This window comes from Neolamprologus multifasciatus, chromosome 11 (genome assembly GCF_963576455.1).
Source record: "Neolamprologus multifasciatus chromosome 11, fNeoMul1.2, whole genome shotgun sequence".
NCBI lineage: Eukaryota > Metazoa > Chordata > Actinopteri > Cichliformes > Cichlidae > Neolamprologus > Neolamprologus multifasciatus.
Genome location: NC_140449.1, coordinates 15,747,250 through 15,761,616, shown reverse-complemented (window position 1 = coordinate 15,761,616; position 14,367 = coordinate 15,747,250). Strand labels below are relative to the sequence as shown.

The window sequence follows — 14,367 nt, the reverse complement described above, 5'->3', positions numbered from 1 at the left end:
TCAGCTGCAGTGAAACGGACACTCAGACACAAATGTTAAAAAAAGAAACCTAATGACCCTGTTTGAATGCTCTGAACCAGATTCTGCTGGAGCCAGCGGTGATCCAGGACGTTCTGTCTGCAGGCAGCCACCTTCAGCTGCTGGAGCTCCTCAGCCTCTGCTCACACTACCTCATCCAGGTGCGTGCGCAAAGCACAGACGCACACGCGCACATGAATGCACGCATGCACACAAATGTTCACATGTTCTGGTGTCCTTGTGTGTGAGCTGGGAACTGCGGACATTAGGAAAAGAAATCAGCGCAGAAACAGATTCATGCTACAAAGTCCTCATCAGGTTAATGAAAATCTGGTAATAACACTGATGTGTGAGAGGTATGGTCCACTCAGGAACAGTTGCTCCGTTTGATCCTATCTGCCTGTTATATCGGGGGAATTTTTACAAATGAGTCACCTTACTTGGGGTTGAATAGCTTACATAGGTCATTTTACACATTTCCTAAATCATTATCCAAACTGTCAAGTATCTCCTGTGTTTCTTTCCAGTTTTCTTTAATTACTATATAATTTTCAGAAAGGAAGATATTATGTGTAAGAACTGTGAGCTGTTGCAGTTATTAGGGTGTGTGAAAGGCATCTCACCTTTGTTAGGAAAATAATGCAATTTTATATCAAGATTATTGTGATTATATTGATATGGACTGCTTGCATATTAAAATACTGACATGGTGTCCCCATCTAAACCAGTAAAAGAGCAAATGACTAGAATTGGATCAAAGAGTCCTTTTCTTCAATCTCTTTGTCGTTACCTTTAATTAGGTAATTTCTACTTTTGGTACTTGTGTAAAAATCAGGTGATGTTTTAGGACCTATTTGAGAAATGTAAAAATTCCAAAGGGTTCAAACCTCTACAACAACAGTGTATGTGTTAACGTCTGTTTCTGCGTTGTTGTTGTTAGTCAAACTCACTTAGGCTATAATGTGTTAATTAGTGAGATGCAGAGGTGCCTCTAGTTTAACTGTTTTTTTCATTTTTTTTCTTTTGACAGAGACAGGCTCACACTTTGTGTCTAAAGAAATTAAACTGGGATCAATCTTTTCATCTTTAAAAAAAAATGGTGTGTCTTGAAAAATGTCGAGCTATTTCTTCTAAATACCTTGACCGCAAAGTCAAAACTAATTCATGCACAGGAAGAGTGCTGCAGTTCTTCCATCTACTGATGGTCTAGTGTGAATGTTTAAAGGTCAGTTAGAGGATGCAAGCCCCAGACCTGGGAAGCGTTTAGTGTTGTTGCTCAAGGACACTTCTGCTGGGTTTATGCCTGTCGTCTACAGCACGGTACCTCAGGCCAGATCATTTCAAGAATTGGGCCACGCTGACGTGTGTTTCATGCATTTTATCGCAAGATGCATGTGTTAGAACAGAAGCAAAGTCGGCCTACTGTCCTCTGGGTATGTAGCGAAGCGCTGCTGTAAATAAAAAGCAACTCAGGTGGAGGTTGCTGTTGAACAGAAATAGTCTAAGATATCTGATACATGGCTTTATAGTAAGCACCATGCTTCCTCAGAATGGAATAAGTGACTTTTCATAACATAGATAGATAGATAGATAGATAGATAGATAGATAGATAGATAGATAGATAGATAGATAGATAGATAGATAGATAGATAGATAGCGGTCTTGAGCAGCAACTTTCTGATGTTCCTTCAGAGCTTTTCTTTGGAATTGGCTACTTTTTCACTCGTTTTCCGTCCAGTCCTTTTACCTAACTGTTTTCTGAGGATGTGTTTTGTTTATTAAACCACTTAACACTGATCTATGAATCATTCAAGCATAAAAAAGCTCCTAAAGGGTGAACCAATGTTGTGTCAACACACAGCAGGGAGCAGAGCAAAAGAACCTATTTTAAATGACACGTTTAGGCACTTTGTTACATGTTACTGTTGAGTCTACGAAAAATGCTGAAGATCACAGTTTGACAGGCAGAAAAACAACAAGATGATTCCTAAAAAGCTATTAGCTGAAAGCGTGACTTGCATGGTGTGCAGTGTGTCCTAAAAAAAGGATGACAGTCTCAGTGGAAGGGTGGCTGTCAAGAAGCTATTCTGAAGGGGGAGGGGGGGGGGGTGCAGGGAGAAAAGGCTGAGGCATGCCAAATTACACAAGAACTGTACTGAAAATCCAAAGAGGAGCTTTGAATCTATCTGTCTGTCTGTCTGTCTATCTATCTATATACAAGAGTGCAGTCCTAGGAACAGCAAAGATACTGCACAGGACCCTAAAGCTCCCAGGCCTCTGGTAGAGGACCCGAGCTTGAAGGATAAAGACTTCCCGTGGGTCAAGAGCGGATTTTTTTTTACATAACTTGATATTCATTTATATCATGTTTTATATTATGTTTGGAGAAGTTGTCCTCAATTCCCCTCCATGAGGGTATAATCCTTTAACACTGTATTTCAACTCAGGCAAGACTTGGGTCTTACATTAGGACTGTAAATTTAGCTCCAATGTGCCATCTGCTGGTTGTAAAAGGATCATTGCTGGTTTTGTATTAATAATAACCATCCTTTATCATGACTTATCATTCAGAACAATTGATAAGTCATTAGCTAGCAAAGCGCTTGTGTGTTCATCACAGCTATCGCATCAGCTCAATGTTCTATACGCAATTTGCTTAGAGTAAGGCCGGACTAATAAAAAAGACTTTTCTGTAAACACTTGAAAATCAGATACATTAGCCAGTCAGGATCATCTGTGTGATTTGTTAGATTCTAATTTGTTCCGCTGAGCATTTGATCAATACATTTCCGTTGCAGTGTATTACATTTTAACATTGACTGGCATGCATGTGTGACCCTTGCCACTGTTGTTTATAAGATTCTCTAAACCCTCATTCAGATTTTTCTACATTTTCTTTTAATTTCACAGTGGCAAAATTGAAATGTAGTGAGCTGTAATGCAATGTTGTTCTTTAAAACCTCTGAGTGTGGCTGATTCATCAAGGTGCTACATTATTAAAGGCCGATCCGTAGGAGAGGGGAGCTGTTTGTGCTGTAGATGCTGCAAGAGAGCCAGAAGATGGCAGTCTTATTCCACTAGTCAGATCTCACTGGGCTTAGTCTTGCGCCTTTCTCTAACTGTCTTCTAGTATTTGACACGCAATGTTGTCGTGGCACTGAATTCAGACTTAGTGTGCATGTGGCTTATAAATGCAATATGAAGTGGGGATGATTGGCTTCTATTATTTGTAAATGTCACATATTCTCAGAACAAAACAATGGCTAACACATGAAGGATATTTGGTAAAATCTTACAATTTACACCTGCTAACAAAATGAGAAATAACACAGCGGTACAACAGATGTGAACCGATCTTTGTAAATGATTCTCAATAGAATTATAATTCAGTCACTGCTCAAATTAATTTTTATGGACTTTCTATAGACAAAAATCATCCTCACTGTTTACTTTGGTGGGTTTCCAGGATCATGTAGTCTGATAGCTGTCTCTAAAGTTTTTTTAACAGACCCTAATGGCATAGACGTCCATTTATCCCCCAGGAGCTGAGCAGCGTCAACTACCTGGAGCTGTACCGCGTGGCTGACTTGTTCCACCTCCCCACCTTAGAGGAGGCCGTGGTGGGCTTCCTGGTGGAGCATCTGTCTGAGCTGAGCCAGAGCCGACAGGACGAGGCCCTGCAGCTGCCCTACCGCCTCCTCAGGGAGGTGCTGAAGAGCGACCGTCTCACCTCTCTGAGCGAGGAGGAGATTTGGAAGGTACAAGACACACGAGATGCAGCCCTGAAGTGTTAAAGCACAGTATTATTACGCTGATGACAGGAAAAACAATCATCTGTGATTGCAAATCTGAAGAAATTGCATTTTGGCACCAAATTCATCAAACACACACACACACACACACACACACACACACACACACATATATATATATATATATATATATATATATATATATATATATATATATATATATATATATATATAAAACACAAACATGTACAGAAATGCATGACACACAGCAGACGCTCAGACTAGTAAACAAGAAATTAAACACTGCCATCTGCATCTCATATACTGTTTGTTTATGTTGATGACAATGTGCAGTAGGAAGGGCTGCGTTTGACCGGGTGTTCGTCTGTCAGCGTATAGTAAGCGTGATGAACTGCCGGCATTGCGGAGTAAAGCGGCAGTGCAGGGTGGGACTCGCTGCTTTGACTGTTCATTTGCTCCAATCAGCCCCCGCACCACCGCCACCCCTGCTCTCTCTCACTTCTTTTCTCCCCTCTCTTTCTTTCTCTCCTTCTTCTCTTCTCTGATTAGGCCCACCGCGGCTCCATCAGAGCCCCAATCCCCCAGCTGTCACTCGGCCGCCCGTCTGATTGAAAACAATCAGGCCTCTGATGGCACAATTACCCTGACCCTTTAGCCAGCCACCGCCGCCATAATCAGCCTCTGATTAGGCTGCTTTGGGGCTCCTTCACTTCACCCAGAAGGTTAATTTGGGCATCAGACGGAAGCGAGCGGCGAGCGGGGGCTGTCGTCCGAAAGGGGTGGTGGGCTGCAGGGCGGTGGGGTGCACGCCAAAACCGGACTGACCTAGCTCGGGCGTCAATCATCGTCACTCAGAGTTTTCTTAGAGCCTCTCGTGCTCTGGAAATCACATTTTCTCTGCCTTTGTTTTTCCCCTCTCCCTCTCTCTCCCTCTCTCTCTATCTTGCCATCCTTTGCTCAGTCTCCCCTCCTCCCCTCACTATCTCTTTCCCTCACCCTCTTCTTTTCTCACACACACACACATACACACACTCTCTCTCTCACACACTTTCTCTTTCAGCATGGAGGGGAAGGAGGGAGAAGGAGTTGATTTATTCTGTGCCCCGAGGAAGTTGTGTGATGCAGCGTGACCTTCACAGTCAGCTGCCGTAGTGCGCACACGCATGCTCACGCACACACATGCGCACGCACTCACGCACATGCACGCACGCACACTGTCACTTTAAAGCATTGAGCAGGAGAGAGGCGGGGTGAGCAGTGGAGGAAAGGGAAGACGAGACAGCAGAGTGGCACAGTTACCACAAAAAAGACAGAAGCCTGACTTGCATGTTTGTTGCATATTCACACCTTCAGAGGGGACTGAAAGGAGAAATGAGGAAAGGAAGGCTTCGTCTGGATAGCAAAGACAAGGCACGCATCCAGTGTGTTTGCATACATCACATCACGACTCCTGTATTATCAGTGCAGTCATGACATTGACAGTTTTTTTCCCCCTGATTTGTTCTTAGCCATCCTCGTGTCCCTTTTCCCCCTAAAAATCTTTATTCCTTTATTCGCTGTAATAAGCTCTCAGTCTCTGCGCAGATTGCGCTAACAACCACTTTGTTTTCCTGATAATGGTATCAGTGATCTCCAGTCATCTCGCCCACATTCACACCTCGTCGCAGCTAAATAACCTTCCATTGCTCTCAAGTTCAATTAAATCCCTTCCCTGCTACCCGGTTCGCCCGCGTTAAACAAAGGAGGCTGCCTGTGGATATTTACAGTCTGAATATTGAATGCTGCTGATTAATAAATGCTTGTGTGTGTGTGTGTGTGTGTGTGTGTGTGTGTGTGTGTGTGTGTGTTAGCAACTATGGCTGTAGTGCTGGCTCAATCTTGTCATAATAGCCTATAGGTGTCTAGAAAAATTTCTGATTAGCAGTCCTTCAGTGTTTCTTTTTTTTCTCACATTGGTTTCCTTTCCCTATCTCTATTTTTTCCCAAAGTCTTTCCTACTGATTCTTTCCTTCTACACTTCCCTCTTATCCTAACGTCTTTCCTATTTGCCTTTTGAAGGGACTGGATGACAAACGACTGGAGCAGGGAGACTTTTGTTTCTAATTTAAAACTTGAAAAGAAACAAAAACGGAGCCATACTGAATTCAAATAATAATTTCATCAATAATACATTAAAATTGAATGAGCAGTTTTTGATTTATGGAACCATGACAGCATGATGAATATTGTAGTCGCTGTTCTTCCTGCTTGCTCTTGGTCTCCAACTGATCTTCTCTTCTTTCTGGATTTAGCTGGTGGTTCTGTGGCTCGAGCATGACTGTCGCTACCAGTACACCGAGGACCTTCTGCAGCACGTCCGCTACGGCCTGATGGACGTCCCTACACTGCACCACCTTTCGCGTAGCCATCCTCTGGTCCAGTCTAGCCCTACCGCTGCAGCTCTGGTAGATGAGGCCTTGGACTACCACCGCGCCATCTTCGCTCAGCCCCTCCACCAGTCAGCCCGCACCAGACCGCGCTTCCAGTCCCTCACCCTCTACATAGTTGGAGGTCGGAAGCGGGAGGTGAGCAGAGTCCGGGAGCTGCGGTATTTCAACCCAGCTGTGCAGGAGCACGTGCGAGTGGCGGGCGGGTCGAACTGGAGCGAACTGGTCCCCATGCCTACTGGACGCAGCCACCACTGCGTGGCTGTAATGGGGAACTTCCTGTTTGTCGTAGGTGGAGAGATGGAGCACGCCACTGGGAGGACATGTGCAGTAAGGACCGCCTGTAGATATGACCCCAGGGGCAACCGTTGGACTGAGATTGCCCCCATGAAGGCATGTAGGGAACACTTTGTCCTGGGAGCTCTGGGGCAGTACCTGTACGCAGTGGGAGGCAGGAATGAGCTGAGGCAGGTGCTGCCCTCTGTGGAGCGTTACTGTCCCAAGAGGAACAAATGGATGTTCGTCCAGCCCTTTGACCGCTCGTTGTCCTGCCACGCCGGCTGCGTTGCTGACAACCTGCTCTGGGTGTCAGGTACACAAGGAGAGAACACAGACTCAGCCTGCACATTCGGTCCCATATATGTTACTTTTATCTCACTTCACATCTAAGTACACACTTTCACACTCATTTGCAGGAGAACGTGTCACTGCCAAAATCCTGAGATGTTTGTTTGTGTTCCAGGTGGGGTGACAAACACGGCTCAGTACCAAAACCGGCTGATGGTTTACGACCCAGAACAGGTAGCTGTGGACTGATTGGATTTGTTTCTGTGTGTCGAGGAAATGTATGTTCATTTTCCCTGATTACAGCTGTATGCTCGATACTACGGCACCCTTTATCACCATATTCCCAAAACATACTAAAGCCAACTCGAGCCGGTATTTACATATAAGCTAAGAATGAATTTACTGTGAACGAGGCTGCTGATAGAGACAAAGTTACAAAGAAGTATGATTATACTCTACAGTTCATTCTACTTTCAGTGGGGTTTTCTTTATTTGAACAGTGATTTTGTTTTGCTGACAGTAACCTTACTGTTTTCATTCATCTGCTGACTCTCATCAACAGCAAACAGCAGTGATCAGTACAAAAATAAACAAACAAAATACCCCCTTTTACACGCCCAGGTCCAAACAGCTGACACACAAAATTTCCCTCAAGCTTCATATTTTTGTTTTCTCAGGAGCTTTTGGAGACCAAATGTGAGTAGATGAGATTATTTGAGTTACATTTTTCAGGTGTTCAGAAACAGAACTCTAAATTGATGGTCTGTGGTGGATGTGAACTGCTCGGTAAAGCGTTTTGGTTGCTATTATGTCAGTAGGCTGAGAGCTTGTTGTGTCCTTGGAATCCTTGGAGTATTCAGAGCCACTCATTATGAGACTGATCCTGAGATTTTTCTCTGTGAAAGTTTGTACTGAGGTTAGCTTATAATACAGTTCACTCTGTTTGAATTATTGTTGACTGATGATGAGACTTTTGGAAAAGTACACACCTAAACATCGTCGGTGTAATAATAATGGAGTATTTTTTTTCTCTCTCCCAGAAATAAAAGCACACCTTACGTTCTCAATGACGGATAGCACAACAGGCAGGTGTCAAGTGTCTGCTAATTGATTTTCACACTGTATGGAATCAATAAAAAAAAATCCCAGGCACTCTGATAACTAGTAAAACTAGATTTGGGATGGGAATTGTATTTGTATACATGGTATGATTCATTTGTGCATCTGCAAAGGTGCGCTTAATGCGAAACGACACTTCCAGGACTCTACAGTGCTCTGAAAAACATTTTAAACTGAAAAAGCTGGACTTGTTCAGTCCTTTTCTAATTGCACTGTCATGGATTTTAACATTTAACATGCTAACTGAAAACTTTAGAGTTTGAGATGTAACTCTTGGATTTTTTTTTGCATTTTCTCTGAGCACTCAAATGGGGTGAATTTACCCCAACTAGCAAACTGCAAAACCTTTATAGAGGTGGTCATACTTGCTCTGGTCTTCCTTAGTTTTCAATGTAGAGGCCTGCGAAAACATTCCTTCACACAAAGCTGTAAAGGTATGTAAAGGTAAAACAACCACTTTGCTTATTTCAGCAAGACAAAATGTTGCAAACAGTAAAATTTAGTTCCAACTTTTGACGTGTTTTTTCGGTTGTATTTTTTTAATTAAATATGAGCTTTAAATGATTTTGATTCTGTGTGCAATAGTCAAACACACCTTTCTGCACTGGAATGTAGAGGGCTAAACCTCAATCGCTTGTGTTTATAGGCAGCTGCTAAAGCCTGTATATAGTACGCGGTGTGTATATGTGTAATGCGCATATCCATATGGGTCTGTGTTTGTATATGTCTGCGTGGAAGCGAGGGAATGAAGAAACGAAAGAGAGAGGAAGAGAGTCTCATTTGTATTCACCATGAATCTACATTCACCTGCCAGAGCAACAGCAACCCCCCACCCACTCTACCCTCAACAGATGGCCACCCGTCAGCTCCCAGCAGACACACACACACGCACACACACACTTTCTCTCTCTCATTCTCTGCCTCAATCAAGCACTCACACACACACAGAAAATACACTTCGACACACTTAGTGAAATGAGCAGGGATCCTCGGTGTAAAATGGAGTGGCTGAAACATATGATTAGAAATAGGGAGGGAAGTCATTAGTACAAACCTGAGCTCCAGTGTCACGTTATTTATCTAGCGCTGAGCATACATCAATTACCCATGCATGGATATGCTTAAATATTAATCTTCTTATTCATCCTCCTTCCCTTTCCACCCTCGCTGTTTCTCTCTGCCTCCCTCTTTGTACTGCATCTCTTATTTTCTCCCTTTTTTCCCCCCTTCAAATCCATCTGCCGTTCCCTCCCCATATCTACTCACCACCTCCTTCGCCTCCACCTCAGGACCAGTGGTTGGCCCGCAGTCCCATGTTGCAGAGGCGAGTATACCACGTCATGGCGGCAGTGAGGAGGGAACTGTACGTGTTAGGCGGGAACGACCTGGATTACAACAACGATCGCATCTTGGTCCGCCACATCGACTCCTATAATATGGACCTGGATCAGTGGACGCGGTGCTCATTCAGCCTCCTCACAGGTGGGCAAAGCGATGAAGCCACTGTGTGAACATGCATACATGCTCAGAAATAACTGTGTGACCTGCACAACTTTTTCCTGAAATGATCCATTAGACAGAAGCAGAAGAAGCTTTGGCTGTGACAGAGAAATTGCAGCTTTCTTGCTGAGAGTTAGAGGAGATAGGTGATGCCACGGTCATGTCTGCGCTAACATAAAGCTACTGTCAGGAGATGGTTAGATTAACTTAGATAAGGACTAGAACTGGGGCAGTTAACTGACTCTATCGAGAAACAATGTTTGCTTCTGCTATTCACCTGACAGGATCATGAAATTCACCACTACAATCCATCTTAAACTAGAACTTGTTTATTTAATGCTGGTGGTTTGGTAAGGATTAAAAAAACACATAGGGTGTGAACAAAATGCTTTTATGCTGGTGCTCGATCACGATACCTTTGATTTGAGCCAGACTAGCAATTTTTATATTAATAGACCTAAAGACCCACTGCCCACTGTGAGTGACTTTACTAGTGACTGGGTGGGAAATGTTAACGCATTTTGCTTCTCCCATCTTCCTAGCATAAATCAGTTTGTAGTTTTTTTGACCAACAACTTTAATATTCTATTTTTGAGAAGATGTTAAATTGAAAGTGTTAGATATGCCCTACACCATGCATACACATAAAGTCTGAGTTAACAAACTCATCTATCATAGCAACATATTGCAATTTCTGTTGTGTTTAGCAGCTCGAACCCGCTCTGTCAGGAGCTGTGGAGCCATAAAAGAGAGCTAACTTAAGACATACAGCATCAAGAGACAGCACCCATTCCTTTATATTTTGGAGACCTTTAAAAATGTTGTTTTGAACCACAGTTCTCCAGGCTTTCTGAAGGTCTTTCAAAGTTTATCTTCAGACAATGACTGGTTTTTCATACATTGTCCAGTACTTGAAGCTGGCCGTTTTCAGACGTTTTTAGTTAGTCTATGCAAACATCTTAGAATTTAAACTGGTTCTTTGCTATCTGTATGCACTTTGCCACAAGCAGCTTGTTACAAAAAATATTTTTCCCATTTCTTTAGTTGAATCTATGAAAAATGCCAAAGATCAGTTTGACAGACATAAAATAATATTTTTTGCACCAACAAGGAGTGCTGTTAGCAGAAAACCTTGCACATCTTAGCATGTTGTACAAGTATCTACAGCAGATGAACAATTTCTGAAAGTCACGTCCTTAAGAAACAGGAGAAAAATCCAGCAAAGACCTGACACAAGACCTGAGACATTCATCAGGGCCTTTAGTTGATCCATGTACTGTTCACTGAAGCCTCATCAGAAATTGTCCCAGTGGAACGGTGACTGCATTTCCATGTGTGTTTGTACATTTCAATTAAGCACTGCACCTATTTGCCATTTTTATTGCAAAATATAAAGCTAAGAGGGGTGGCTCAAAACTTTTGCACAGTATCATATATTACACTTTCACGCAAACCTTGATCGTTTTTTGTCAAATCGAGCAAATTAAAAGGCAGCATTTCCAAATTCACAGAGGATTTAGTGACATTTGAATACCAGTGTGATGACTAACAGCAGGCTGATACTCAAGGCCACTGTCGATCAAACTTTTTTCCAAGTTGAACTTTTAATTGCTCTTTATGTAGTCGTAAATCTTTAATGAAAAACACTTCTGAAAACAAGCTTTCAGCAGCTTTAATGCTAATCTATTTAGAACACAATATATTTTTAATACAATTATGCACTGTACATATGTGGTGCTTGGAAACGTAGGCTGAGTATAACTCTCGGCTTTGCCCTCCTCTCATTAGATTAGAAACACAACACATAATGCCTCCCTGTTGGCTGCAAGTAGGTGGTAGGATGATTAAATTAAAACATATAGAGACTATATGTCTACTTTGGACCTGAGGGTATGTTGCACCTTTTAGCCTACAGGGTAGTGGTGGGATGGAACACAAGCACTGCCAAGACAATCTCACATGCATATACTGTAGGATGTGGTCATGTTTTCTCATTTCCCATTACAGGCTTTAAATTCTGGATGACTTTATTGTTATTTCCTCCTCCTCCTGTACTCCTGTTTGACTTTACACAATTCTTCTCGGATCTTTTCCTCCCATTATATCTGCAAAAGTTTAAAGACAAAGTCACAGAAAGAGAACACGCCATAGCTCTGCGTACACTCCCACCCTTGCCCCATCTTTCTCCATTTATCTTCCCCTCTGCCTCCTGGGGGATGTGGAAGTCATATTGCCGGGATGCCCTCTGATTGGCACAGTGAAGCATTGTGCCGTCTCTGTCCTCTTCAGGTCAGAACGAGTCTGGAGTAGCGGTCCACGATGACAGGATCTATGTAGTTGGAGGATACTCTATTTGGACCAACGAGCCTCTGGCATGCATTCAGGTGAGTCTTCAGAGTATAGACAGGTGAATTTAAAAGGCTCCAGACAAGCCCAATGGAGAAGACTGAATGCTAAAAAACAGGAGCAGTAAGGATTTCTCTAACAATGGAAAACATTTGTTTTAATGGTACTTTACAAGTGTCAAGTGTCAAAATCTGACTGCTGGTCAGATCTCACTGACGTAACAAAAAAATAATGCTGGATATCTATACTGATATAGACTGGGTAATGTGTTAGGAAGGAAGGGGGCTACTAATGAGACGATGGATGGTGTCCTGGGGGATCTCCTCCCAGATCTGGACCAGGGCATCACTGAGCTCCTGAGCAGTTTGGAATTGCAAACTGGCAGTGTTGGAAGGACAGAGGTCCCAGGTGTGTTCTGTTGGATTTAGGTCAGGTGAGTGTTTGGGCCCAGTTAATGGTATCAATTCCTTCATCCTTCAGGAACTGCCTGTATGCTCTCACCACATGAGGCTGTGCATTGTTGTGCACCAGTACAGGGTCAGACAATGGATCCAAGGATTTCATCCTGATACCTAATGGTCTGTGTCCCTTCATGGATTACTGACCCACCACTAAACTGGTCATACTGAATGATGTTAGTCTGTTACATGTGCTCAGTGTGAACCTGCTCTTATCTGTGAAAAGCAAAGGGTGCCAGTGGTGGGTCTGCTGATTCTGATATTTTGTGGCAAAATGCCAGTGACGCTCCACAGTGCAGGGCAGTGAGCACAGGGCCTACTACTTCCTACGGAGGACGTTGGGTCATTCTCATGAAGTCTGTTTCTGATTGTTTGGTCGGAGACATTCACACCAGCGGCCTCCTGGAGGTCGTCCAGTTCCTCCTTGCACAAAGGGGCACATACTAGCCCTGCTGAGGGGATTAGTATTCCACAAGTTGAACTGACTTGATGATTGATTAAGTTAGTATATGCTTTAGTAGGTTGTTCAAGCGGTTTCACTAGTATTGTAGGGAACAAGTGCTCTATTGTAGGCGACTAATTCAAATCTAACCCACCTTCCCCTAGTTAACAGCAAGAACTTCCCAACTTTTCATGGCTCGTCAATCTAAAGATGAAGACCATTCTAGCTGGAATCTAGTAAGGAGCAAATGACTTTCATTAAATAATTTTTCTCTAGTATTAATATAAAGACTTAAAAAAGGCTTAATTGGGATTTATTAATGGGCATAGGGTCATCTATAGCAGTTTTTAAAGACTGAAATAGGACAATATCTCTTACCTTTCCTGAGGCTGATGCGTATGTTTGTATCAAATTTCATGCCTTGTGGTGGTGCCAAAGGAAAAGACATTGTTATTACTATGTACTGGCCCAGTGCCATTACTACAGCTGTGCCATATACTGCATGAGTTTTCTCTTTCCAGGTGCTGGATCTTAGCACGGGAGGAAAGGAGGAGGTTTTCTATGGGCCAACATTGCCGTTTGCCTCCAATGGGATAGCGGCCTGTTTCCTTCCTGCTCCTTACTTCACCTGCCCGAACCTACAAACTCTACAAGTACCCCATCACAGGATAGGTGCTGTTTAAAACCACTCCTTTACAAATCGTGAGGAAACCAGAACATGTGACCAGAGGATGGAGCACTTTCAGATAAACTCTCTCTCTTTTTTTTTTTTTTTAAATACTCGATTATTGGGCTATATCTGAAACACACCATCTCTGACACCAAAATGTAATAATAATAATATTTTCCTGACAAGAGCCATGTTATTTAAGCTATTTAAACTTCTAGGAACAATCTACGTTCACAACAATAAAGCATTTTTTGGTTGTATGTTTCCAAAGACAAACATCATGACCACTGAAGACACAAGGAGCAAGTGGGAACATAAATCTTGCAGGAAAGGGACGTGAGAAAAAGAAAAAGACAGTCATCCTAACTATTAATAAAGACGTGGAAAGCAGATATTGCTGACCTGCTCAACTGTCCTCAAGATAATAATGAAACTGCAGTTTCTGTAACCCATTAAAGTACTGTAGGAGCATTTGTAGCTAGAACTGCTGTATAACACTTCCACGTGATCCCTATAATCACTTCGGTGGCCTGAAGAACAGCCTGCTTTCTAATTGCCTGTGCTGGTACTTGGGTTCGTAGGTGTCAGGCTTGAGCTCATCAGTACATAAATAACCATGCCAGCTTTTTCAGTTCAAATAAGATAACAAAAAAAACGACCTATGTGAGTGCGACTGTTAATACACTCAGGACCTAAGACTGTGGTCTAATGAATGTCTAGTCCCATCTGCGTGCATACGTACCATATACTGAATTATGCTGATTGTCCAAAACATACTTCTGACCAAAACAAACCCCCGTTTGTCTGTCAAAAAGAAAGGTGTTGAAAACCTGGAAAATTTGCAGAATAAAGATGCAAACAGAGAAGTGAAAAAAGGCGCAGGAGTGTGTTCTGTTAAGAGCAGTAGTAGTTCTAAGAGTTCGGGGGGCGAGGATGACTGTTCTTCAGTGGGAATTATTTAGCAGCAATAGATAATTGCACACTAATTTAAAGAACCACCTCAGTTTCTTTCTTTATGCATGGATTCTCCAACCAGCTCTGATGCTG

General features: G+C 42.8%; 1 protein-coding gene across 6 annotated transcripts in view; it reads left to right on the top strand.

Annotated features, from left to right (window-relative positions):
* Positions 1-14,195, top strand: part of klhl32 (kelch-like family member 32) — a 32,889-nt gene extending 18,694 nt beyond the window's left edge. For all 6 annotated transcript variants that reach the window (XM_085178588.1, XM_085178587.1, XM_085178586.1 and 3 more), the window contains 7 exons: positions 81-179; positions 3,562-3,777; positions 6,084-6,810; positions 6,961-7,019; positions 9,194-9,386; positions 11,694-11,788; positions 13,172-14,195. In XM_085178588.1, the coding sequence (XP_085034714.1) occupies positions 81-179; positions 3,562-3,777; positions 6,084-6,810; positions 6,961-7,019; positions 9,194-9,386; positions 11,694-11,788; positions 13,172-13,333 (1,551 nt within the window). In that variant the 3' untranslated portion in view covers positions 13,334-14,195. The remainder of the gene's footprint in view (positions 1-80; positions 180-3,561; positions 3,778-6,083; positions 6,811-6,960; positions 7,020-9,193; positions 9,387-11,693; positions 11,789-13,171) is intronic.
* The last annotated feature ends 172 nt before the right edge of the window (positions 14,196-14,367 follow it).